This window comes from Python bivittatus, unplaced genomic scaffold, assembly GCF_059951505.1.
Source record: "Python bivittatus isolate LINGU-HERP-01145 unplaced genomic scaffold, Pbiv_v1 ctg000350_np1212, whole genome shotgun sequence".
NCBI lineage: Eukaryota > Metazoa > Chordata > Lepidosauria > Squamata > Pythonidae > Python > Python bivittatus.
In genome coordinates, this window is record NW_028277074.1 from 23535457 (window position 1) to 23560366 (window position 24910).

General features: G+C 37.4%; 1 protein-coding gene across 8 annotated transcripts in view; it reads left to right on the forward strand.

Annotated features, from left to right (window-relative positions):
- Window positions 1-24910, forward strand: part of AGPAT3 (1-acylglycerol-3-phosphate O-acyltransferase 3) — an 80097-nt gene that overhangs the window by 48761 nt on the left and 6426 nt on the right. For 5 of the 8 annotated variants that reach the window (XM_088144717.1, XM_088144718.1, XM_025165497.2 and 2 more), the window contains 4 exons: window positions 14217-14443; window positions 20702-20871; window positions 21286-21447; window positions 22627-22780. In XM_088144717.1, coding sequence (XP_088000843.1) covers window positions 14266-14443; window positions 20702-20871; window positions 21286-21447; window positions 22627-22780 — 664 coding nt within the window. In that variant the 5' untranslated portion in view covers window positions 14217-14265. Of the gene's footprint in view, window positions 1-3628; window positions 3816-14216; window positions 14444-20701; window positions 20872-21285; window positions 21448-22626; window positions 22781-24910 lie in introns of those variants that run through there. The other 3 variants (XM_025165496.2, XM_088144720.1, XM_088144721.1) reach the window with 2 other exon arrangements.

Here is a 24910-nt window from a genome sequence, read left to right on the forward strand (position 1 = left end):
ATCCCTCTCCATGATTTTCTTTATATTTAAGTGAGGAATATCCAAAGTATTGATCTCTAGGGACAACTTGAGTATATCCAAATGTGTCTCAGCTGATCTCATGAACCTTATTAGGTTTTATTAGTAGTAAGAACTTCTTTCAGCGCTAAGAAAGCTAATATTATGATAGGAAGGTCTAAAAATAAGCACTGAATGTTTGGAGCACTATGAAATGTGCAGAGTTTATTTCTAATTATAGAAATTAATTTAGCTATAGGCCAAGGGTCTCATTTTGCCTTTGACTGTGGTACTCCCTCAAAACTTGTGCATAGAACCAAGACAAAAAATTAGTTTGATTTAAACTTAATTAAGTTTCAATATGATTAATATGATTATTTCCTTTGAATTGCATTAGAAATTACAATTTGGTAATTGGCAGCTTCCCTTAAGGTTTTCATGGGTGGATGTGACTTTGACCTCCGATTGCGTTCCTCTCCCCTGGACCTCACAGAGGAAAGACATTATGAATTACTACAGCCCACTTTAATATCCTGTATAAAGAAGAGAGGGAAAACATGTTATGTAAATAAATGGTTTGAATAAATGAGAATTGGTTTGGGTGGCCAGAAAAGCAATTTGTCAGCATTTCTTTCTACATTTTAAAGTTGGTAGGCAAGACCTCTTTGGGAGAAGGAGTTAGAAAGTAGGAGTGCAAACCCAGCATGCAAAGAAGCACAGTTGAGCACAGAAGAATGGCTGCTAAATTGAAAACATAAAGGTTGAATACTTATCTAACAAATGTACACTGTCTTGTATACTGTAATTTTAATTGATTTTAACTGCCCAGAGTTGCTTTAATGAGATGTGTAGTAACAAATTTGATAAATAAATAAAATAAAAATTTCCATATTTAAAATGAGCTTTAAAAATAGTCAACTAAATCAGTGTATGAGGCAACGGAAGTGAAGTGCACAAATATTTAAAAAGTATTGAGCCAGATATAAAAAATACCAGCAATTGTAATGCTCCAAAGAGACACAATAGCTCTCTTTTGTCTACTTTTGTTTGTTTCCCCGTGCATATAATAGAAAGTATGAAAGATTTCTGGAAAAAATGTGCTTACAGTTATAAGTAAAGAAGCAAATCTATATTTATTTATTTATTTACTTATACATCCATGGTACATTAATAAGAGTAATAAGATAATAAAAATAAATCAACCTGTAACATAACCAGTGTTGATCAATGCTATCATTCAATAAATAATGCAAGTGGGAGAGTGTCACCACTGTCTATAAATGCTCAGTGAATGAGCTTGGGTTTAAGTGATTTCCTGAATGACATCAGGGAGGTAGCAGGCAAATTTCAACTGGAATGCAGTTCCAAAGAATGAGTGCTGTCACTAAAACAGGACCATATTAGCTGCGTTTCATGAGAGGACTGCACGGCTGGGACAAGTCTAGTTGGAGGAGAGAGCCTTTGAAGTAGTTAGGTGCCAAGCCATATAGGGCTGTCTAGATCAAAACAGTTTTAAATTTCTGTTGAAAGTCAGGGCAGGGCCCATAGCATAGGGGTAACATGCTGCCAGTTAATAGAATAGGGTTAGGGTTATATTGCACAAAAAGAGTGCCTAAGGAGAGAACTATTCAAGTACATTCAAGTACCACCTGGAATTATCTCATTTATAATTACTAATTTTCAAAGTTAGAGTCAAAAAAACATGATCTGAAATTGCAGTAGGACCTATAGAAGAGTCCACCAAACCAATAAAATAAAAAAATAATCTAATCTAAAACAGCTTGGATGTATATATGAAAACATATATATTTTCTGTATTTTGGATTTTAAAAACTCCAAATATTGGTTAACTTGAAGTCCAATGTATATACTTGCATACCTTCCAGTTTTGAAAAAAAGTAGTTGTTATTTTGGAGCACTTCTGTCTAACTTAGAATCTTGAATTTGGTTGAAATTGCCAGCAAATACTACATATTGACCATTTGCAGAATATACTTTTGCAAAACAACTTATGAAATATTTCAGGAATGTTCTTAAAAGGACCATAAAAATTAATAAGAGCAATCATGGGAGTAGTTATCTTAATCATCAAAAAATAAAGTGTCCACTATCACAATATTTACCGTATATTCCATATCAATGTTAAGGCTGCTATAAAACATGATAGCTACCCCACCTGCTTTACTTGAATATTCAGTAATATAGGTTTGTCCAATCCAAGCCCTAGACCTTGAAAAAAGCTGTTAATTTGATAGAATGTGTGCTTCTTGCAGCATAATAATATCAGGTTATAATTTTTTGAAGTTGTTACAGATGTGTTCCTTCTTTTTTTGATCTAAGTCCATTTAGATGCCAGCTGACTACTTTAAGTACCATGCTCGTTTGTAGACAAAATAGTCCTCAAGGTCAGTTTCCCAGCATTAGAAATTTCTAGCACTGTAATGAGCATACTAAATGAGCAGTATGTTAAAGAATGGAGTTGGTGAATGTAGATCTAAATTTTAAAAAAATAGACATAATATAAAAACTAAAACAAAGATGTTCTTACTCCAGCTGTACTAATATTAAAAATAAAAAAGGCTCCAAAGCTTTGGGCCATTTAGGAAGAAGAAAGGATAAGAAGACAATAAAGAAACAGAACCGTTGCTTATGAGATAAGAGACAAAAGATTGCTGGATACAGGGGGAAAAATTAATTTTCTTCGATCTTGCAAGCATATGTGCCAAATTGAAATTTTTCTAAAGTTGAAGCATTTGGAAGATCAGGATAAATGACATTCTTAGATGGCTCCACTGTAATTGATATTCTACTCTCTCTGTGGGGTTTGTATATTTTAATTTTTTAAAAATCTTTTAAAAATTTGTGATAATGTTTTTATTCTAATAATAACTTTTTATCTTTTTATAATACCTGTTTTTATTCACTTGTTATTTTATTTTAATTGTTGTACACTGCCCAGAGTCGCTTAGTGAGTTGGGCGGCTATATAAATGTGATGTCTAAATGAACCAATCAACCAATCAATCATCATTTTACGCCCATAGCATTTCAGTTAAGTGGCCTGTTTGGAAAGTTGTAAAAGATTATCTCTATTTTAAGTAAAGACATCTTTATTTCTTCACTTAAGAAATTTAGCAATAATAGGAGCAGATCTCCATGAAAGATTGCCTTTAACTCTTAAGTGTCTATGATCTCAAGCTGAAAATCAGCTGGCAATGAGATTTCTTTAAGGCATTTTTCCATGTAGTTTAGCAAGGACTTCTGCTGTTCAACATCAGAAGGTAGGTTAATTATTTTAAAGTTACTGCTGGTGAGTTGCCCTGTACTTAAGTAATTCAGATTGTAAAGGAGCCTGTCCTAAAACTTACTCCTGAAGTCTTAATTCTGATTTCAGGGGAAATAAACAATAATTCTCTTCAATGCTTCCAATTCTTTATCAAATCTAAGAGCACGAGCTTTCTTGATTTTAATATCCCCTTGGATCTCTCATATGCCTGCTTCCAAATTTATAGATTTTCTCTTGATCTGCTGAGAAATAGCCTAAAATTTAATCATTAACTCCATTTTATCTGAAATTACTGGGAGATAACAGGAGTTAATATAACCCTTTGGAATTTGAGAAGGGAGCTATCACTACTTCATCTGAAATCAGGATCTCAGTAGAATGCCTATCCAGCTTTTCTTCTTTGTCAGTATCTGGAGTAGAGTCCCTAGCTTGTGAGGACTAAAGAGAAGCCATCTTCTTCATTTTTTGAAGTATATCACTGAAATATTATTAAATCACTGAGGAACAGTGAAACCATTTAAGGATAAATTCAGGTATCTGTAAGAGCAATTCTTTTCTTTTTCTTTACTATATTCTTATTTTTTCTTTCTTTTCTATTTTTCTATTTTTTCTTTTCTGCACTTTCTATTCTTTTTTTTTTTAGTTTGTATTAGTTTTTATCTTTGCAATTCTAATTTTTAATAAAATTACTATTAAAAAAAAAAGAGCAATTCCATGCCTAGAGTTAGTGCAGAATAGGGAAAGGCATACCATCTAGGCAGGTATGAAAATTGGAAGCCTCAAATTATCCATGTGTAGTGGATTAAAAAGACTCAGTTTTGAGTGGCCAGATGTCTAGCTGTAATTGGGGTTGGGGTAAATTGGAGTGGCCTGCTAGCTTCTTGTGGTTTCTTAAGGACTATTTAAACACAGCAACTTTATCTCCAAGGAGTGGCGCGGGGATTTAAGGGGAGAGGAAGTTCCCAGTTTTTCTTAGTTAGGCTTAAAACAAGACCTTTAAGAAAACAGATTGAATGCACCCTGATGAGAAATTCAGGCCCAGTGCCCTCAAACCCTGGGAGAACTAGAACCAGTAAAGTAAAGTTAGCAGCAAAAATGCAACATATACAATTAAAACATCAACCCAGAAAGCCTTGCAGTCCTCAGTGCACTTAGCAAGTATACAGCTGAACTGATAAACTACCTTTTAACTGGCGTCCTGGCTCTGTGGTTGTGTGATGTGATAGGAAATGTCACAATTCTTAGCATACCAATCACTTTCCAGAAAGCAGTGTTATGTAGCTTGTCTTGCTGTGTCTTTTTGCCCTTCATATTTATAACTCTTCATGTGTGAGAGTGGCAGAGATACAAGTGCAGCCAGTAGAATCAGCATCTTCTCCCGTTACAGTACTTGAGCTGGTAGACCTCTGTTGCTGAAGTGCCTTGTGAAAAATGTCCTAACAATCAGGCAAGTAGATTAGACTTTTTAGAGGAAATAATACTATGATTCTGATTTCTGTAATGCAGACATACTGAAGTAAATATTTCTCTATAATGCAATTAAGCGCATAAAAGATGAGCTAGCTATTCAAGGCCTGAGAGCTAGATATCAAGAACTCTTTGCCTATCTCTTTTTTCCTTGCCTTTTCCAATGAAGCTGCCCTCCTTCCTGTTCCAAACCTCACTATAATGTGTGAAGTCATTTGGCTAGAGAAAAAGATTTGATTCCTGAACTTCTAGTGTTTTGAGTTTTGGCGATTCACAAGCCAAAACGATTGATTAAATCAGGGAACTGTTACAGAACTTCTTATTTGTTTCAGTAGGGATATTGCATTGCCCAGGTAAGACGCTCTGTGAAAGTAATCTTCCCTCCCCTCCATTCTAGGACTTCTGGCCAACCAGCCATTGTAATCATCCATACAAAAGGGCAGTAAACCAGTCTTTGCACAGCATCTCTATTTATGCTGGGGCTGAGTGATGGGAAAAAGGAAGGATCTCAGGGGACAGGTAGCATCACAGTACGTGGGGCAGAAGGAAAAGAAATTACATGTAGCATGCTTGTTACTAATGCTACATGGATTCCATATAAAATGAGCATCAGATTTAATTTTCTGTTTGTGTATCTTAATTACCTTTGTTAGAACAGCCTATACAAATTACTGACCAGAATTATTTGCCCTGGGTGCATCAATTGCTAAATTGTAGACTTGGCATGGAAACTTTCTTTTCCCATCCCACAGATGCTGTTTAGTAATCTTCATTTCATCAACAAAAACATTTTTCGAACACCTGCTTTTAAAAAGAGTGGTTTTGGAATTTGCTTATATGGTTTGAAATATTTTGTAGGTGGCAATTTTTAAAGTTGTATCTCTACACAGTGCATCTATAAAGTGGAAGGAATCCTGCATGGTCTTAACACACGTAGCAGAAAAAGGTACAAGGCCATCTCATGAACAAACTATAACATTTCAATCCATAATACTGTATTAAATTATTTCTAAAATCTTATTCTCAAAATGGATTTATTTATGTGGCTGTAGTTCAGTGTGACTATCTGCAGGAGAAACTCCTTGGGTCATACAGCAATGCTGGGCATCATAGACATCCTTTGTTCTTGTTTATAATGGAATAACAGCTGCTCTGAATAACTTAGTGCTGTATATGGAACATCTTTAGAACTACAAAGTTTGTTCACTTTTCTCTGCCTAGAATTAGTGGTATTGCTATTGGTCATAGAGCCAGCCTGATGATACTTTATAAATATATACATTTGATAAATATATTTGATAAATAAATAAATAAATAAATACTATTTGCTGATTGCAGCGACAAACTCCAAAATATGACCTATTTGTCCATCAGTAGTATAACTGTTAAATCAAGAAAAATAATGAGAGTGTGTTTGTATGTGTATGTGCACAAATAATCCTTCACACAAGTAATCCTTCAGTCTCTTGGAAAGAAAGTTCTGAATACACTATAGTGAACAGAGCTAAGCCCACTGGGATATAGCTAGAAATCTCAAACTTCCTGTTCCAGAAATCTTCCAGGTGTTTATACCTTGGCTCCACCCCCTAACCTGGGGTAGTAGCTTCTGGTTCCTGCTGCCACTGTCTGACTTTCAAGGGAGTGCCTCATCATTCTCCCTCCTAACCTCTGGCATCTCAACTATGGGGGGGGGTGTTGTTTGTTTTCTATTTTCATTACAGGTTATGTGAAACATAAATACCTCTAGGGATGGAGAAAAATGGGCTTATGCTCATAGGAAATTATAAAGAACCTTAGTGTGTTGAACTATTTATTAATAGTATTTAGTGTCTACAGTCATTTCATGGGATTTCAAATTTATCATCATGCATATTTCAAATCAAATCAAAACTTTATTACAGTCAAAGACCAGCCTAATTATGCATGTTTTCTTTTTTTATTTCATGCTGGCTGGGGAATTCTGAGAGTTGAAGTTTGAAAAACACTGACCTAGATGTTACAGATGACATGTTCATGCTAGCTAGTGAATCTTGAGCATAGGTCCCAGTGCCAAATGCAGAGTAATATGTATGAAAAGGGCAATAGGGAAATGTACTGACCTTCTTTCAAGCTGATGTTTCCTGTTTCTGTGTGTATGTAATACAAATTAAAAAAAACAAAGCTAAGAAAAAGTCAGTGAATATAAATATACAGAACACACACACACTGTGTATAATCCTATTTATTTGTTAATATTTATGCAAAGCAAATGAGGATATATAGGTTTTTGTTGATCTATCTCTTTGCAGGCAGGGAGAGAGATCTGCATTTAGGAAACTGCATGAAATGGTAGAGGAAAAGCCAGTCATCTTTTCTTCTTTGTAGTAGCATCACAATGGGAAAAGAAAAAAAGGGCAGAAATTGGAAAGTCTTGATACAGCAGATTCAAAGATCTATTTGCTCAAAACAGATTTCTAGAATAAGTGAAAATGTTTGCTGGGTGTGTTGTTGATATATTCATTTTCCTTCCAATAATACCAATAAAGAAGAAAATCTTAGAAAACAGGAAAATAAAAAGCCAACAGAACTGGAAGGGGGGATGGCAAAAAGTGACTTTTCATTTGGCCTCCCAGAGAGAGGTTTAGATTTGCCTGCTTATAAGTTACAACTTTTCTCCAACAAGCAACTGCTATGGACCCATCCAGAATGCCCCAAAGTTCCTCCCAATAGAAGCTTATTCTGCAACAAATACCTGTAGTCTAACAATGCCCATGTTATTTTTTCTAAAATGACATGAACTACTATGTTTTGCTGGCCTCTCAAGTTGGCCATCTGGTAACTGCAGATATGTATGTGAGGAGTTCATGTTGGCATGCGTTTACGAGTTGCTGCCCCATTTGCTGATAAAGGTGAACTTGTGGGGTGCTCTGACTTCATGCCTACTTTTCCTGAGGTCATGATATATGATTGGCATATTTATATACCAATTCTTAGACGTTCCTGGCAGTTTCCTCAGAGTGTTTTTCATTTTCCTCTAAATCAGGGGTTCCTAAACTCTTTGCCATCACACCTCCCTTTGGTGTAATCTAAATGTACACACCTCCCCTAAAAATCCAGACACCAACATGAACACAAATAAACAATGAAAACAATACAGAAAGGAGGATTTATTGTAAGAATATACAACTAAAAGGTTCTTCATGCCTCCCCTGGATTCTGCTTGCACCTCCCCAAGGGAGATACGCCTCACAATTTGGGAAACCCTGCTCTAATTGATTTCATTGTATCTTATTATATGCACCAACTTCTTTTCCCTTAAGAGAGAGACCTTATTATAAATGTGGAATGTGCTACTGCAGTTAAGGGGGTCAAATCCTATTCCCCAAAGCTGCGGATGCAAAACAGTTCAAGGAAACCTAAACTGGTCCTGCCAATCTAGAGAAACCGTCAAAGGCCAGGGAAACTCAGACTCTGGGCGACCACTCAGGAATGGCTGGTCCCCTCCTCTCTCAGATCCGCTTTTAAAGGGGCAGATGGCAGCTCCATTTTGCCTTTTGTTTTTTTATCTTCCACCACGTGAAGAGAGGCCATCTAGCCTCAGCCAGATAAGAAAGCCACCCCAACTTGGAGCAGGGTTGGAGAAGCAGAAGAAAATAGCCATCTAGGGAATAGTGGAGCTAGTTGTGGGACAGGATCCTTTCGCTGATTTACTTTATTGATTTATCTGAGCTGCGCCATGGTATCCTGAGTCCTGTTTTGTTCTACCTGTAATAAGCATGTGTGTGGATATGTCTCTCTGCCTGGAAGAATAGCTGCTGGTTAAAGTGTGTAGTAATCCTGGTATTTTCTTTTCCCCTTTCATTCTTTTATGGATTAATCTGAGCTGCGCTTTGGTATCCAAACTCCTAATTGTGTTTTTGTGTGGATGTGTATTCCTGCCTGGAATAGTTGCCGCAGAATTAATGCCTCTAATAAGTTCATAATTTCTTTTTCCCTTTCTGCCCATTGTCTTCAACTCTTTAGTTCCTTGGCTTTAATCTATGTAATAAAAGATTTATATCTTCTTTTTGATTCTGTACTTTCATTCTGACAGAGAATTTAGCTGTTCCATGCTTTGATTGCTTGGCTAGGTATAGTAAAGGGAAAAAGCTGAGTCAGGAGAACGTTTTACTTTTTCCTCCCAATAAACAGTGCAGAGGTGGGTTTTGTCTTATATAGCATGAATGGTGGCAACTGTGTAAATTTCAGTATTATCCTTTCACCTACACTTTTAAGAATACTATTTGTCTTGGTTTGCTTTTATGATAAAATTATAAAAACAAAAAATGTGGAGAGAAGTAGGTGAAAGGATAATACTAAAATTTACAAACGTGTCAGATTCTTGAACACAGTCAAAATCTTGTGGTGACTGATTTCATTATTACTTAAAGCAAAATAGTGCAATTAAAGGTAGAAAGGACTACAAAAAGTCTTCAGAATTCATTATTATTAAGAACAAAAACCACTGTTCTCTGAAACAATCAGAATTTCTCGTTGTTAGCATGTCCCAAATTGGTCACTGAGTCCAATTTTTGTTCAATGCAGAAATCCAAATTAAAGCATCAATGACATATCTCCCTGGCCTCTATTTGGAACACAACTAGTGAGGGGGAGCCTAGCACCTGGCCAGATAATTGACTCCACTGTTGAACAACTCATACTGTTTTTGAGTGTTTTTTCTAGCGTTCAATCAGAATCTGCCTGCTTGTAACATAAATCCATTGTTCCATGTCCTACATTCTGGAATGATAGAGAAGAGCTCTTAACCTTAACCTTCTGTGAAACGCCCTTTCAGGCAGGGATGTGCTGGCAATTAGTTAACAAGGGGCTTTCTGTGGCATGGGGGGGAAGGGGAATGAGGGTACTGGTGGAGGTGAGAAGAGTGGCTGGCTCCTGGGTAAACTGGAGTGGCTGGAGGGAATTAGCTTGCTCTTGTTGAGCTGACTGCCCTGATGAGAGAAGACTGCAGAGGAAGAAAGCACTGAGAAATGAGTCTGGAGGCTCTCAAAAGGACAATAAAGTATGAAGCAGCAGTATCAGGTTGTGTCAGCTGCAGCCCTGTTGTAAGCACAGGGGTTACTAGGCAATGAAAGCATGGGCTGGCATTATGGCTGGTAGAGGGGAATCCTCTTTGTGCCACAATGGGCCTTTCCCAGTTCCTGTAGAATCTAGGTAACAAGTCTGATTGGTAGCCATATCAAAACAAGAGGCATCACCTTGAAAAAAGCTGCAGGATAAGAGGAACTAATTAATAAACTATTTTTGCTACATTAGATTAGATTATCCCCCCAAAGTTAACAAGGGCCTTGCATGATCCCCACCAGACCCCTCCAGCACATCTCTGCTTTGGGGTATTTCAAGAGTACCATCATATCATCTCCTGCTCAAGTTTTGTCTTTCAAAAGCAAATCCATCCATTCCTCTTCATAGGTCTTAATTATCATCACTGCCTTTCTTGAATGTTTTCCCAGTTTGTCTGAATCCTATTTGAAATATGATGCACTGGGGTCTGACTCATGCAGAGTAAAGTAGAATATTTACTTTCTGTGATTTGAAACAGTACTTCAGTTTATGCAGCCTACTATGTTGTTCGCAGGACCATTGCAACCCAGGTGTTTTCCATTCAGCCCTGTGCATTATTTCTGTTTTCTAGGGTTTTATCCCACCCAGTTTGGTGTCATCTGCAAATTTACTACTAAAATTTGCAAATATACTACAGAGGTTACCTCATCAAAATTATATTAGTTTAATTTGTCAAGACTTATTCTTGGTATGAGCCAGTTTGGTGTAGTGGTTAAGGCATCAGGCTAGAAATCAGGAGACTCTGAGTTCTAGTCTCACCTTAGGCACAAAGCCAGCTGGGTGATTTTGAGCCATCACTCTCTCTCAGCCCTAGGAAGAAGGCAATGGCAAACCACTTCTGAAATCTTGCCAAGAAAACTGTAGGGACTTATCCAGGCACGAGGAGTCAACACTGACTTGAAGGCACACCCCCCCCCAAAAATGCTTGGTATATCTATGCTGACCTGCCACATTGTTTTCCAAGTGGTTGTAGATAATTGCTTTGTAATCTGCTCTGAAATCTTCCCAGGTATTGATGTCACACTGACTGATTTGTAGTCATAGTTTTTCCACTCTTTGAAGATTGGTCTTGTGGGAATATGTCCTAGCATCCAGGAGTTTCCTTACCATCCTTCACCAACCTTAGCTCATTCTGAACTGCCTTCTTCCTAACATCAGCTATATAGTTCCAAGCGATGTCTTTGTATTCTTTTTTGGTAGCCTGTCCCTCATTTCACCTTCAGTATGCATCCTTCTTTTTTTCTTCAGATTTTCACTAAAATTCTTGTATCGATATATTGACTTCTTCAGTTGTCCTCCATGTTTCCCCTCATTGGGATTGTTTGTGATTGCGCTTTTAGCGTCTTCTAACACTTGTCATCTTGAGCTCCTTTTCCCTTTAGTTTTATTTGCTGTGCATTTTTAATTATCATTATTATAAGTTCGTTAGAAACTGGTTTTTAAAAAATATGTTCAACTTTCATTTCCCTTATTATCAAGAACTCCAGCATTATATGGAGCAGTGTTCCCCAATGTTCCTGCACTTTGATTTTTTCAACTAATCTTCCCTATGGGTTAGATACAAGTCAAGGACAGCTGAACTTCTGAATTTTATGGAATGAGCAGAAACAAAAAATAATGGAAGCATAAGATGATAGACTGTATGTTTCAGTATTTTGGCATAGTTTTAGTCATTCTTCTAGACTTCTGCTTTCCATCCCCTGTGTGAGATCTCTGGCAACTTCATGTTTTGTCTGCAGTGATTATGTCTCCTATTTCTATCTGCTCACCATAGAAACACAGGAAAATTTTGTACAAATGATTTAAGTACAGACAGAAAGCAAAGACAATCTTTTGAAAATACCACTTTTTGAAACCACAGATAAAGATGAAAGTTTTGGGGAGGGTTGTTTCTTTTTCCTTACTTGTTCTGATATATTTTTGAGGCAGAGAACTTTGCCCTCATAAATTGGTATAACTTAATCACTGTTTCTGTGTCTCCATGGTTTGCTTGCATTATTCCTATGGCTACTGGAAGCCAAATTTGCATCATGAATGTTTTAAAATAATCAACAACCTATTGTAGATAATTAGCATAGACATTTGTCTTTGAAAATCACTATGGCAACTTTGGAAGCCACCCCCAGGTGTACAGACCTTTCCTCCTACTAGGTGCCACTTTCTGTTCCGTGTTGCTGGGAAGCAAGAATGGACAGCAACTAGCCCATCTACCTGATATGCAGCAGGCATGAGAATTAAGTTGCCAGTTACTGCTGTTGTACAAATCCAAGAAGGTATCATTTTCATATCAGCTTGTTGTCCTTCTCATTTACAGAATATAACATTAGCAGAGTGAATCTGTCTTCTTGAATCTGTCGTCTTACCACTTCCTAAGAAACTTGCTTTTTTTCTAGCAGTTTTCTTGTATGGAAATTTGAAGACCAAGTGATATGGCTATAAGATGTAGATGAGGAAGCTGTAGTTGTCCAGATTTTGTGACAGATTTTAGTATCTAGCAGCCCTTAGCTGCCAGCATGACCAGTCACAAGGGATTATGGGAGCCGCAGTCCATCCAAGGGCAGCAGATTTCTTCACCATATATAATAAAGCCAACCCCTCTGCAGCACATAGAAATTGGATGGATGGATGGATGGATGGATGGATGGATGGATGGATGGATGGATATGAGGGGAGCCCCAAGGTTTAAATCCTACGTCTTTTTTCTCACACTCAGAAAGTAGATTTTGGGTAATTCTTTTCCCAGTCTTAAGAGTCAGAAGTTCCAAGTTTATACTGTATAATGATTTTGTCTGAACTGAGTAATGTTGGTTCCTGCCTCATGAGCTCTAATCCTTAAAGGTGCTCAGAAATTACATCTTAATGTATGGTTACAAATGCTCAAGCTCTTAGGCTTCCGTCATAATTTGATTTGAGCAGTATTGACATTAATGGAAATACTTTTAAGCTAACAGATTCTGTCCTGTGAGAGAAAGTGGCACAGCGGAGATGTCATATTAGCATTTGAAATGTCAAATCTTATTTCTGGAATAACTAAACATGTTAGGGACTCTGATCACTGGATTATCTCCCTGACACAAAATCAGTGGTTACTTTCTTTTGCTTCTGCAACAGAAAGAAAAGTACACTCTCCAGAGGCTGTATTTGATGCAACAAAACCAACAGGGAGTCTTGGGGGAGTTTTTAAAAAAGGACAATTATTAGCGTGTATACTTTTTGGCAGGGGGGAGGGGACTCCAGTCTGTTTAAAAATATACAAACTCTCACAAGATTTAGTTTTTCTTGACCCAAAAGCTGGATTACTTTGGTGTAGAATATTATTCCAAATGTAGGTTACATTTAGTTCTAAACTACTGAGATATGAAGCCATCCTGCTGTTTGAGAGCATTTTGCTTTCGGTACCAATCAGTTTTGAGAAAAGGTTATTTGGGGAGGAGAAGTGTGCCAAGGCATCATCCGTTAAGCCTGTGGTCATTTTTTTCCCCTTACTCCCAGTATTCCAAGTTAGAGTGCTATCCACTTGTACTTAGGAGTTAGAAGACTATACTCACATGAAATATGCTAACCCTACTGTCGATCCCTATTCTTTCTCTGTCACCTGGGTTCCCTCCACCATCAAGTATGACACAGCCTAACAGATTTTACATGCTATGAGGCTGCCCTTGGATGGTGTCAGAATAAGAATACAGCCAAGGATAACTTAAACCTGCTCTACTCATGTGCTGGAGACAAGATGAAGGTAGTGTTATGGGAACATGGTAGAAACAACACATTGCCAGGGCCTGTTTATGAGACACCTCTGTCCAGAGCTAAGGAAGAACTGCAGATACTCTATTCCCTTTTAAGGAACTGAAATTTGTATTTCAATGCAGGGCAAAAGCCTAGGTGTCCTTGAACTGACAGGCCAGTCCTGTATATTCTTAATTTGAGCCAATGCTGATCATTTACAATTTCAAAGGCATTTTAAGATCAGCATTTGTGTGTAAAAACAAGGCATTTTTATTTCCCTGTTCATACCTAGGCAAAATTGTTTTTTTTTATATTGTGGCTTCAGAGGCTAGGACTTTTGGAAAACCATTTTACTATGAAGTATATTAGAATTGGGTTGTCATTTAATAGCAAAAGCTCCTATTACTATTGCTTGGAAATGAGTCTGTAACACAGAGTGCTAACCATCTCTTGACCCACAGCCAGAGAAGACCTGAATGGAATTGGCCTGGTGACAAAAATGTCTTTTATGGTTCCCCAGCTGCTACATGAAGTAGAACTCTCAGTGTCTTTTTTTTCCCCTCTCCTCCCCACCCCCCTTATTCCCTAGATTTCAAACATTTCATTTGCTAAGCAATATTTTTCTTTCCTTCTTTCTGTAGGGTTGTTATTCTGAGTGAAGGACCTTGCAAGCGCTACTAAGGGACTATCATGGGCAAAATTGCATTTCTGAAGACCCAGTTTATAGTTCACCTCCTGATTGGGTTTGTCTTTGTTGTGAGTGGCTTCATCATTAACTTCATCCAACTATGCACACTAATCCTCTGGCCTATAAACAAACAGTTTTATCGACGAGTAAACTGTCGCCTTTCCTATTCATTGTGGAGCCGTGAGTATACTATAGTTTCTCTGCATTAGCTTGGAATGTGGCTTCTTCTGCTTGTTGGTTTCTTCTCATACTGTAGAAAATCCTGTATTGGAGCAGAATCATCCTTCAGAAATGTGTTTGCATGCACAAGTATTATGACCCTGGGATGATCTATGGCTGCCTCCTCTCAGGAAGTGGTTCTCAGAATTATTTGTGCATGAAGGACTTGAATACAAAATATCTCTTCCCTATTTTCCCAGTCTTTGTACTTATAGGTATGGCCTAGCTGCTAGGATGAAAGGGAAATGAAAGGCTCCCATGAGAAGGAAGTGAATGGAGAAGGAACACACAGTTCCCACTGTCAATACCTAAGGCACCTCCTCTGGAGTTGTTACTGTCTTTCCTTGCTCACCCCCTTTTAGTCCCAGAAAGAAATAGCTTGTCTGTACAGCTAGCATAAATCCTTCATCTTGCCATTCAGGAGATAGTTCAAGTGAGTATTAGCAATTCCTTCTCTGATCTTGCTTTCAGTCCCATCCAGTATCATCCTCTGTAACCACTGGAGAAGATAATTTTTCTGTCCTTTTTAAAATGATTAGAATTTGAAAATCCATTTATCTTGTTAGCCTTCCCGTGTTTGCTCAGTGTCAGTTCCCCCAACCTTTCTAGTATTTATTCTAGTACTTCTATTCTTCAAACTTTGGTGGTAAATGGTAATAAGTAGATCAGGAATTTAAATAAATATTATAGGCCTTTGGATTATTGTCTTCAGGAATAAGAACACTAATTACAGCAATCTATGACAACAAACACATGTAAAATCTTGTGCATCTTACTGTCTCAATAGTTTAAAATCTTTTTGAGGACTCATATGCCTTTCATTTCTTTATCTTGTAAATTGATAAACATAAACAATTACAATATATATATTTGAAAGTATTCTTACTTTACAGCATTTTTTCACACCTGCCTAAAACTTTTGCACAGTACTGTATTTGTACTGCAGTGCTGGCCCAAAAGGTTCTGGTTACCATGAAAAATTCTACATTCTGAAAAATGTAGACCCGACTGTCATTTTGTACAAACAGAAGGAGTTTGTATCTGTATCTTCAAATTGTATCTTCAAATTTAAACAAGTGAAGCTGAAACAATTATTGTAAATCTCAAGTAGTCTAACTCTTTTGTTCAAATGTTTTTTAAATGGCATAATCTACTTTGTATATCTGAATTGCTAAAGAGTGGGCGATTAATTATCCTTTATAGATGTTCATTAAAGATGGTGAGATAATTAATGGTGACCTCACTATATGCTACCTAGTGTTAGTTAAGGTATAGGCTTCCCCTTCAGATCCAAACTTCCAAATAAGTAGAGAAAAGGCATTAAGGAAATACCCTACAAAATATTTCACTTAAGTAGGAACTGGTGGGCTATATCCATTTCAACTCGAATTTTAAAAGAAGGCAATCATAATACCGTTAAGAAATATCCATTCAAACAATGGGTTAATGAAGGGAATTTGATTGCACAAAAACAAGTAATTCAAGATAACTGCAAGGGGATATACATCTGAGACTCAAGTACTATGGATTTAATTCCAGTAAAGTCTATTTCTTTTCAATATAAAAAACTTGACCATTTCATAAAAAACTAACATTTTCAGTGATGATTAATAAATCAAGTCTCTTAGCCATACAAAATGTCACTTTAGAAATATTTACTGGAGAAGAAGAAACTAATAATTCCAATATAATCTAATTGTTTCTTATAGACAATTAATGAATGTCAAAGAGAAAAAAATACTGAAAACCACTAAGATCAGTTTAATTAGTTTATAACTCAAAACACACTCTCACTTAAAAGTTACTTCCTGTTTCCATTTGGATATATTGGAGCATATCCAGCATATGTGTTAGTCTTAGTGTGTTACTCTGGTTCATGAGAAAGTATAAGGGTCTGGTCTTCATCTCTTTTTTATACACCCACTTCTTTTGATTACCATGGAACTCAGAATATTTCAACGTTTTAAAATAATCCTGCTATCAATAATTTAAGGAAATGGAAAATTATATTTCAGATTATTGGTTGGATGGCCATGGGTGGTAGAACTTGCAGGCAGGAATAATACTGCAATTAAAATTAACTAAATAACCACTTTAGTGAGGCAGGAGAGGTAGAAGAACTTTGCTTATAGTATAAAAAGTTGTCACTTTTAGCTCATTTCAGGAGAGACAAATTTACTTTCATTTTTTGGTACACATCAAGAGGTTCAATCAATGGTATCTCCAGTTAAAGGGTTTCAGATAACAAAGTGCTAAATAGCTCCTGCTTTTTGGAAGAGACTATACCAAAATCTTATACATTTCTTATATACAAGAAATGAAAAGGAGGATTTAGAGCTGTTGTTAGACTATGAAGTCTAAACATGAGTAATCTTTCTGAAGCTGGGATGCAAAACCTGAGATCTCAAGGTTGCGTGCAGCCCCCAAAGTCTTTGGTGTCACCTCAAAGCCCCTCCAAAGTTGCTACAGAACTGCATCTTTTAATGTTAGCAGGAGTCAGGAGGAGAAAATTAATAAATACATGGGACATTTGTGTACCTTAATTTAATTTTCATTGTGTTAAATATAGTTGCTCTTGGTTCTTCTCACATTGATTTCAGGTACAGTTCTAGCTTAAAAAATAGGTTGTCTGGGGTGAGCTTTAGGTGAGACATGTCAAGTCTGGCATCTGGAATGTTCTACTACTAGGAGGCCATTATGCCAACAAAAGAGCAAAAAAAAAAAAAAAAAGCGAGGTATAGAAATGGGGCACACCAAGGCAAGAGCTAAGTAATACCATATTCAAATCTCAGCCAGACATCTAGGGAAATGTCCCCAATATTGACAAGTGTTTTGGCCAAATTGAAACTAGCTGTAAGTTTTTTTGTTATATATCTGATGGGAACTCAGAAACAAACAAAAGCTTTGCTTCTGTGGGGTTTTGAATATGGATTCTGTCCATGTAACATCAAAGGCTAATCTGTCCATTTGGGACTAAGTAGGTGAAAAAGATGGTGTTGTTACAATTCCCACTATGTCTTGTCATTGATCACTAGCAAGCTGGAACTGACTGAATTTCAAGCTATCAGGGCAGTGAGGAGGGCATCTGTTGCATGTTCCTCATCTACATACTGTAGTGCTAAATCAATAGACTTCAGGGAGTAAGATTTTGGTATAGTCTCTTCCAAAAAGCAGGAGCTATTTAGCACTTTGTTTTTAAAATGTCTAGTTCTCAAATGTCTATGTTTATTTGCGTACACTGAGACTAATATACCAGCAGTTTAGCTTTTTTCTTTATTCTTGCCTTGAGGATGATTCACCTAAAATTCTCCACTCAATATGCCTCATCATTTCAGGACTTGAAATGTGACCTATCAAGCATTGAATATAGAGTAATGTGAAGAGATAGATAGATGTCAGTTAATGGTAGCCTATGATGACAACTATTTTATTCATAGCGTAGTTTAAACTGAGCTGTTTACACTCAAGTCCCTCTTATTTAGATGCCTCTAGAAAGAAACCTTGTTGTTATTTAAGGACTTTCATTTTCTCTTAAGCATTATATAGGTATTTGATGAGGTAATCTTGGAACTGGAAACCTTTTCCTCACCTTGGGATGCCAGCCCTGTTCAAATCATTCACAGACTTGCTTCCTTGGGAGATTGCAATCCCTTGCTGAGCAGCTCTTGTCTCAATTGTCAATGTTGCACTTCTCTAAAAGCTCACTCCTGATATAAAGCAGCATGGCTGTTTTGTCTGACTTCCTCATAGAGAAGACACTTGGCTGCATATTTAATTCATGAGGAGAAATTTTTGTCCAACCTTACTTGTTCTGGCTAGCTCTCAATGACCTGAGCATTTCAATAGCTCAGCATGGCCAGTTTTTAATGCTATCATGTCTAATGATACATCTAACCCTAATTGGAGGCTTTATTATCTACACTTCATTCATTCATTCATTCATTTTCCATGGCCGCCCATCTCAAGTAAGTGACTCTAGGTGGCAAACAATAATAAAATCAATTAAAACCAAGTACAAACATAATACAAATATATATATATATATATATATATATATATATATATATATATATATCAGCCGAGAAAGATTAAAACCATAGATGTTAATATAACCAAGAAATGGAGCACTGGAAGGAGAATGTTTCAGAGGGCACGGGCAATGGTAGAGAAGGCACACCTCCTAGTCCCATGCCGCTGCATTCTGCACCAGCTGAAGCTTCCAAATGCTCTTCAAGGGTAGCCCCATGTAGAGTATATTGCAATGATCCAGACAGGATGTCACAAGGGCATGAGTGACTGTGAGCAAAGCCTCCTGGTCCAGGAATGAGCACAACTAGCACATAACCCGAAGGTGTGCAAAGGCTCTCCTAGCCATGGCTGCCACTTGCTCTTCTAGCAGGAGCCGTGAGTCCAAGAAGACTGTGTTGGAATGTATCTGCGAGGAGGAGGGTGATGTGGGAGATCAAGGCTATCAGGAAGGAGGGGGTGCATTCCAGGAGGGAAGAGGAGGCAAGTGGCAACACAGTCTGCTGGGGAGCGTGAGAAGAGTAAGAGATTCAGGATAGCCACTCCCTAGAATCTCCCAGGGTATATCCACTAGTTGCTGTAGTATAGATTTAGTTTGGCAAGATTCTGTCTATAAGGTGTAAGCAAATAAAGGAACTGTACTCGACTGGACTGTTTCATCGTTGTTCTTGGGCTGGGCCTGACAAAGACCCCCATATTGCGCACCATGTCCATCTGGGGCAGTGCTACCCCATCCAGGACCAAAGATGGGGGGGAAAAAAACATTTAGCTTTTAGGGGTCATCTTATCATCATTTTACACAGGGGTTTCCATTCCTGTAATGAAACATTTGACTTTTTCATTGAACAGCTGGCTTCCATTTTGTCAGCATTTGTAACAGCTCTTTGCTTTATAAGCAGCCTAGTGTTCCTGCTGGGACTGTTATTTTTGCAAAAACAATAGTAAAATTCCAGTGGGTTCAAGGAATTAGATCTATGATTTTTTTTTCTTTTTTTGGATTTTAGACATTTTGGCATTTCCATTCCCAAATTGCAATGACATCACAAGAAAATATTGGATTGTGACCATGCATTGTTGCCTTCTAATAATCACGGGGCCCCTGATCTAATTAAGTTCTTTGATTAGAACTTTACTTGCATCTGTTTCCCCTTTTATGTTATGTGTCAATTTTGATATTTATTAGTAGTATGGAATAATTTATCACTCATCAAAAACAAAATATTGTACTCAACAATGGGGGGGAAATGCATCTAGAAACTACTCTTCTAAACTTTTGACATAAATCCTGTTTCATGGCTTTTGAGATTTAGAGCATTGAAAACAAAAAGCTTTGCCTAGGCTGACAGCTAAATAATTCTGTTTTAGGCTTGCCAATCAGCAGATTGAACAAAGCGAAATCTATTAATATTTAAACAAAGTATTAAAATGAAGAAGCTTAAAGGTTGGACTCATTAACAGTGTACCTTAATTGTACTCTATCTCTGTTATAACAGGCTAGCTGGCTAAGTCTTGTAGAACATAATGTACCATTTATTCAATTTTCAACCAACAATTACGAATATTTAGCACTGGAAAAATATTGTAGGAGTTATGATTAAATAGACAAACACACACACACACACACACACAAATAAATAACTAGGACTCTTTTCCGTAGTTCTAGTGAAGTCAGTATTTCAGCTCTGCTTCACATTTTTGCCTCAAGCTATATTGTGTTTGTAAGAAATATCAACAGAGTAAAATTATGGTGCAGAATGGAGAGAAGGAAGATTAGGGGGAAAGTAATATACAGTCCTATGCATAAGCCCGAATGATTTAACTGTGTTTAACAGCTGGCAGAGTTGGCAAAGTTATGCCCCTGGTGTTATAAGAGCTTTTGAAAAATGATATACTTCCTGGTAATACGAATGGTGTTCTTGTTTGGGATTAAACTATATTGGAAACCTTTGTCAATTTCATTGAATTAAAATTTCTATGCACTCTGAAATCTAGAAAACTTGCTGTTTTAAAATATGAACCTGGGCCTGCCCAATAATAAACCCGGAGTTGTAGGCTACATGTTGCTTTCTTCTGCCCTCTGTAAGTAATGTAATTGTAGAATTAATATCTAAAGCAGTAGCAAAGACCAAGATAGAATAGGCTTTGTCATACCTAATATCTTTGATTTTTTTTTTTTTGTCTCCTATGATCTAGAGTTAGTGATGTTGCTGGAATGGTGGTCTGGAACAGAATGCACTTTATTCTCAGACCAGGCCACAATTGATACATTTGGAAAAGAACATGCCATCATCATTCTCAATCACAATTTTGAAATAGATTTTCTGTGTGGCTGGACCATGACAGAACGGTTTGGTGTGTTAGGGGTGAGTGGTCTTAATTTATAGCTTTGTTCATTGTAACTGGAATTGGGAAACTGGATGTTTTGCTTTTGTTTTGTTTTGTTTAGGAAGTTCTTAGATTAGACCTTTTTTTTGGTGCCAATTTATTGAATTAAATTAAATTAAATAATTAAATTAAATAATTAAATTAAATACAAGAGAGCCAACGTAGTTTAGATAGGGAGGCAAAATTTGCAAGTCACACTTTGCTATTAACTTGTTGGGTGATCTTGGGGTAAATATTGGTTCAATCTAACCTACACCACAGGTTTTTGAACAGGAAGCAGATAAGTTAGGAGAAATTCTTTAGGCCATTTCAGAAAACATTTGAAAGCAGTTGTATTTGCAAATTATACATTTCAGATGAACAAATGCAAATAAAGTGTGTGTGTGTTTTAGAGTTCAAAAGTTCTTGCTAAGAAAGAACTACTGTATGTGCCCATAATTGGCTGGACATGGTACTTCTTGGAGATTGTTTTTTGCAAAAGGAAATGGGAAGAAGATAGAGACACTGTTATTGAAGGCCTAAAACGACTATCTGATTATCCTGAGTATATGTGGGTAAGTGAAGTTCTGCACATCAACTCTTTTAATGGGATGATGAAAAATACAGTTTTGTATGGATATGTGTATTGCATTTATGTGTTTTTATAAGACATAACATTGGTCATATACAGTGCACAGTCTGTCGTTCCTGTCATATGTGGATGTATACTGTTTAATAACAGTATTTAATTTAATAATTAAATCCTTAGTTTTTTCAGGATATCTCATTATATTCTGTCCTTAGTAATTTACAGATGGATGTAACATTCACACAGATCAATCATAATTGAAGCAAACCATCACTTATTGGTACAATACAGTTAAAGCAATCTAAAGAGAGGAATAGGGCCATGCTTGCTAACCCCATCTCCAGGGCTCTCACAGGGTCAGGCTTGTATCCTCCTTTGTTTTAATACAGTAGAATCCTTTGTGCTCCCTGGGACCTGTTCAAGCGAGGCTCCTATTCACAGGAAAGCTTCTAGCATTCAAGACAACCCAAGCGGAACCCTGCTTTAGAACTTCTCATTCAACAATGGGAGCAGAGACATTGGGGATGCTTTCCTATCTGGGCTGCAAAAATGTGAACAACCACAGCAGAAAACTTTGCTGTCATGTAATGTTCACTTGGACTCTTGCAGCCCGGAGATGGTAGCACTAATTTAGTCATAATATAGTGATTTTGAGGAATAAAGTATTATTGCAAGGATTGGTGGCTTTGAAAGAACACTGCAGGGAGCAAGGTTGTGTTCTGATTCTGAAATGGATGTTTGGTCCAAACTGCTGCTTATTGCTTCTGGTTTTGGGAGTGATGGTGTAATGAAGGTAGGATGCCAGAAATGAGGGAAGTTCTGGGGATGAGTTACTGGTATCCAAGAACATTGGGAGGCATTCCTCATCATCTATAGCAGTGTTTCTTAACCTTAGCACCTTTAAGATGTGTGGACTTCAACTTCCAGAATTCCCTAGCCAGCATGCTAGGGAATTAATTTAAACATTTTTTTTTCAGAGAGATTTCAGGGCAAACGTCTAATAGGCTGTGAATGTCTTCTAATCTTTCTTCTAAGGCAGAAGACTTTGCATCCAGATTTAAAACTATATTTATTTTAGTTGTCTTCATTCCCTAAATCTTTTTGTAAAACAATTGAACAGTTTTGTAATGCAGGATTTCTCCACCCACCCCCTTTTATGCTACAGTTTCTCTTATACTGCGAAGGAACTCGATTTACCGAAACTAAGCATCGTATCAGTATGGAGGTGGCTGAATCCAAAGGATTGCCTAAACTCAAATATCACTTGTTGCCCAGAACCAAAGGTTTTACAACTGCTGTCCAGTGTCTCAGGGGAACAGGTATCATGGCCTCACTTAACAGCGTTTGTGAATATGATTTCTTAGCATAATTGTTGCGATGGTCACTAAATTTTTCAACATGCAATATCTGTATTGATACAAAAGTTGGTATTTAAAATGATGAACTTGGTCATGTACTGTAAATAAATCTTAATACATTGATTAGTTTTCTTTTTGAATTCAGAGAAAATAATAATGCTACTTAGCACTTCACATTTCTAAGTGGTGTGCAAACATTGCCTAATTAACACTCCCAGCATGCATATGAGATGTAAGTTCATGTTATACCACATAGGAAAAGTTGTTAAATAGGACAGATGGCTGGCTAAATACTATGGATGGATTAAATGCTTAACTACATTCTTCCAGCCAGCAGCATTAAAGGAGCTCTGTGGATCTCAAAGCTAAATGGGCTTAGAAATACACACCATTTCTTTTCTCTGACAGAGAATCAATTATTTTACTTTATAATTGAGGATATATAATCCTCATTCACATTAAAAAGTAAAGACAGACTGATATCAGTAAGACTGAATCCAGTGCCCGAATACATGTTTCAACATATTGCATTAAACTATTTTTCTCCCTGGCAGTTTTAACCCCCCCACCCCCCGCCCCAAGTCCTTTCTGATAGTTTGGTTTTATTTTGGGCCAAGGAAATACATAAGAAACTGGAACTCTTGTGGTTTTCTTTCATTTGTGTTCTTGCATGAGCATATGCTAGAGGCAGTCAAGCATTTTTAAGCACACTGATATTCAGTTAGATCTGATGTTTCTCCCAAAAGTTGTATTTCTAAGTAGCCCTCACATCCCTTTCAGACCTGCTAGATATTTAAATCAAATTACTGTCCCCAAACATAGGAGGGCCCTAACTAGTGGGGTGCTGCTAAATGTTTAAGAACTGGTTGTGTTGGCTCCATTGCTGCTGCCACACTGCGCCACTAGCTGTAGAACACCTGATTGGCATGTTAGGGGTCGAGGCTCACTTCTGTTGTCAACTGGCTTGCAAAATTTCAAAACATTTAACAATAGGGTGTTGCAAGCCAGCTCCAGAACACCACTGGCCATAACTTTGGCACAGTTCAGTGTACTCCCATCAGCGGTTTTAGAGGGGAGATGCAAGGGGTTCCATTCAAACCTAGACTATGCCCACGTGGAGAAGCAGCCATTGAAACCACCAAACACATCTTACTATACTGTTTGTTTTATGCTGATATCTGCCATGAATTGTTAACTTCACATTTAATCAAATTCCCTGGTGATTCGGATCAGTTTTATTTATAACTCTTACTTTTGGGCTGAAGTGATTCTGTTGCTTTAACTGTGGTCAAATTCTAGTATGTATTATGTAAGATGTGCAGCAGTTTGATTGACATGCTTATCTAATTAATTAATTAATTGGTATTTGTTTTATGTACGCAGTGTCTTTTATGGACTGGTTATTGACTGTAATAAATATTTATGCACACTCACGTGTGCATATGTGCATACACACTGCATATGAGAACCATGCTTTTAGAACTTACTGTTCACAGGAACCCAGCAATTGTTTATGCGCTTCGGCACTGTAAACGCTAATTAAAACATATCTTAGCTAAGTACAAAACTGAACACAATTTGCTTGCTTCAGTTTAGATGAAACTACAAATTGTGGTTTAAAAGAGAAGTGAATGCTTTTGATTCCATTCCAGCCACTCAAGAGATGGACTAGGGAAGGGGAGTATGGTAGTGTTCCATTTAAATATACAGATAGTCTTCAACTTACAACGGCAGTTGGGACCGGATTTTCCGTTGCTGAGCAATGCAGTCATAAAGTGCGACTGCATTGTTTAGTGATGGCAATCCCTCCAGTCCAGTTACCGTTGTTAACTGAATCGCACAGTCGTTAGGCAAGGCAACTTCCTTATGGCTTCCCACAACCAAAGTCAGCAGGGAAGCCAGCAGGAAGTTGCAAGTCTCAGGCCGGCAGGCAGCTAAGTGGCTACTGCCAGGTGGGGGAGGGAGCAAGGGGCTGCAAGGGAGTATGGGGGAAGGTGCACAATGGTGCGAGGGGATGTGCGAGAGGTGAGATGAGGTGAGGGTTGGGGAAGGTGCAAGGGGGTGGTGAGAGGCACAATGTGGGTCGGGGAA